The sequence below is a fragment of the Aphidius gifuensis genome, linkage group LG3, assembly GCF_014905175.1.
Source record: "Aphidius gifuensis isolate YNYX2018 linkage group LG3, ASM1490517v1, whole genome shotgun sequence".
Classification (NCBI taxonomy): domain Eukaryota; kingdom Metazoa; phylum Arthropoda; class Insecta; order Hymenoptera; family Braconidae; genus Aphidius; species Aphidius gifuensis.
In genome coordinates this window covers 11919417-11921101 of record NC_057790.1, presented here as the reverse complement: position 1 = coordinate 11921101, position 1685 = coordinate 11919417, and the positions used below count along the sequence as shown (strand labels likewise).

Below are 1685 nucleotides of genomic sequence, written 5' to 3'. Positions count from 1 at the left end.
GAATGATGTTGAACGGAACGACCGATATATTTTAAGAATGTTTAAAAAAACTGTTAGTAGACGTAAGAATTATAAACATAAGAAAAATTTTCATTTCCTTACTGGTAGTGGATCTAAAATACAATCATCTATTTGTAATCGAAATTAAAGAAATAAATTAATAAAAAAAACATGTGTGGAATTTTTATTGGAAAATAAGTAGTTTATAAATTGAGAAATTGCATCCATTGGTTCAGGTGAAAACTCCCCTCCCATATTATCAAAAAATGTACCCACGTCGTCTCTTACGACAACTAGTTTTAAAAATGACGTCTTCAGTAGAGGATAGAAAATGTAGATATAATAAATATATTTATCGTGTAGAAGAAACTAGACAAAAAAGTATAGAGCTATCACCGATAGCAGATATTTGTGATCCTGTAAGATTTCCTGCTGCTGGATTTTATCATACTGGTTATGGATCTAAGTTGAAATGTTTTGAGTGTTGTGTTGAAATTGAAGAATCAAGTCGAGGTGACAATCCGTGGCTAGATTATCAACGTGCTAAGGCAAGCTGTCGTTTTATTAGAAATATAGCTTGTGGTAATGTTTCTAGAGCAGTAAGTCCACAACTTATACCTATGGAAGGTGATCCACATTGTATACCTACAGATTTTCGTGCTTCGTATCGTGTTCCATCTACTTCAAGAGAAGAAGACCGTACATTTTATGCTGAGTTTTATATTGATCTAGAAATGGAAGAATATTCTAATCCTCCAATTGAAGAACATTGTGTTGGAATATCTACTACACCTCCAGCGGAAAAAGATCTGGTCTCATATGAATCACGATTAAATACATTTTATTATTGGCCGAAATATATTTCTCAGACAAAAGAATCCATGGCTGAGGCTGGATTTTTTTATTCGTCTATAGGAGATTATGTAATTTGTCATCATTGTGGAAATGGAATTAAAGATTGGAAAAATAATGAAGATCCATGGGAAGAACATGCAAGATTTTTTCCGGAATGTTATTTTCTCCGACTAATAAAAGGCAATGATTTTGTTGAACGATATTCATTGCAATACAATTTTGAAAAATGTGAAGAAAGTACAGAAGAAAAAAAAATTAAGAAAAAGAAAGACAAAATAAAAATAGATAAAAAAAGTGGAAAAGAAGATGATACATTTGTTTGTAAAATTTGTTATAATGAACCATTGTCTGTTATTTTTCTTCCTTGTTTACATATGGTTACATGTGTAAAATGTGCTCCAGCAATTGATAAATGTATTATATGTCGACTTCATATACCTGGTGTCATTCAACCAATAATATCATAATTAAACATGTGTCAAAAGTAGATCAAATAAATTTTTAAAATGAATAAAATGTCTTAATTATTTAATCTACATTTCCCAGCTGCATACAAATGAGTCATACTTGAAATTTTGGTTAAAAATTGAATAATAAAATAATAAATGTAATAATATAAAAAAAAAATTAAAAATGAAATAAAAAAAAAAATTACACCTAGGCTGACTCGAACGCTAGACCCTACGCTCGAAATATTAATATAACTTTTTATTTATTTGAAAAATTATCTGCGTCAATTCCGATTGTTAGTTTAAACACCAAAGAATAATATAAAAGTAAAAAAAAAATTTTTAACATTTTTATTCATGACAATATTGACAATTGAAAAA

General features: G+C 28.8%; 1 protein-coding gene across 1 annotated transcript; it reads left to right on the top strand.

Annotated features, from left to right (window-relative positions):
- The first annotated feature begins 305 nt into the window (after window positions 1-305).
- On the top strand, window positions 306-1322 carry LOC122850900 (baculoviral IAP repeat-containing protein 7-A-like). Its single transcript, XM_044149955.1, has 2 exons — window positions 306-1092; window positions 1141-1322. The coding sequence occupies exons 1-2, from the start codon at window positions 306-308 to the stop codon at window positions 1320-1322; spliced, it is 969 nt and encodes a 322-aa protein (XP_044005890.1).
- The last annotated feature ends 363 nt before the right edge of the window (window positions 1323-1685 follow it).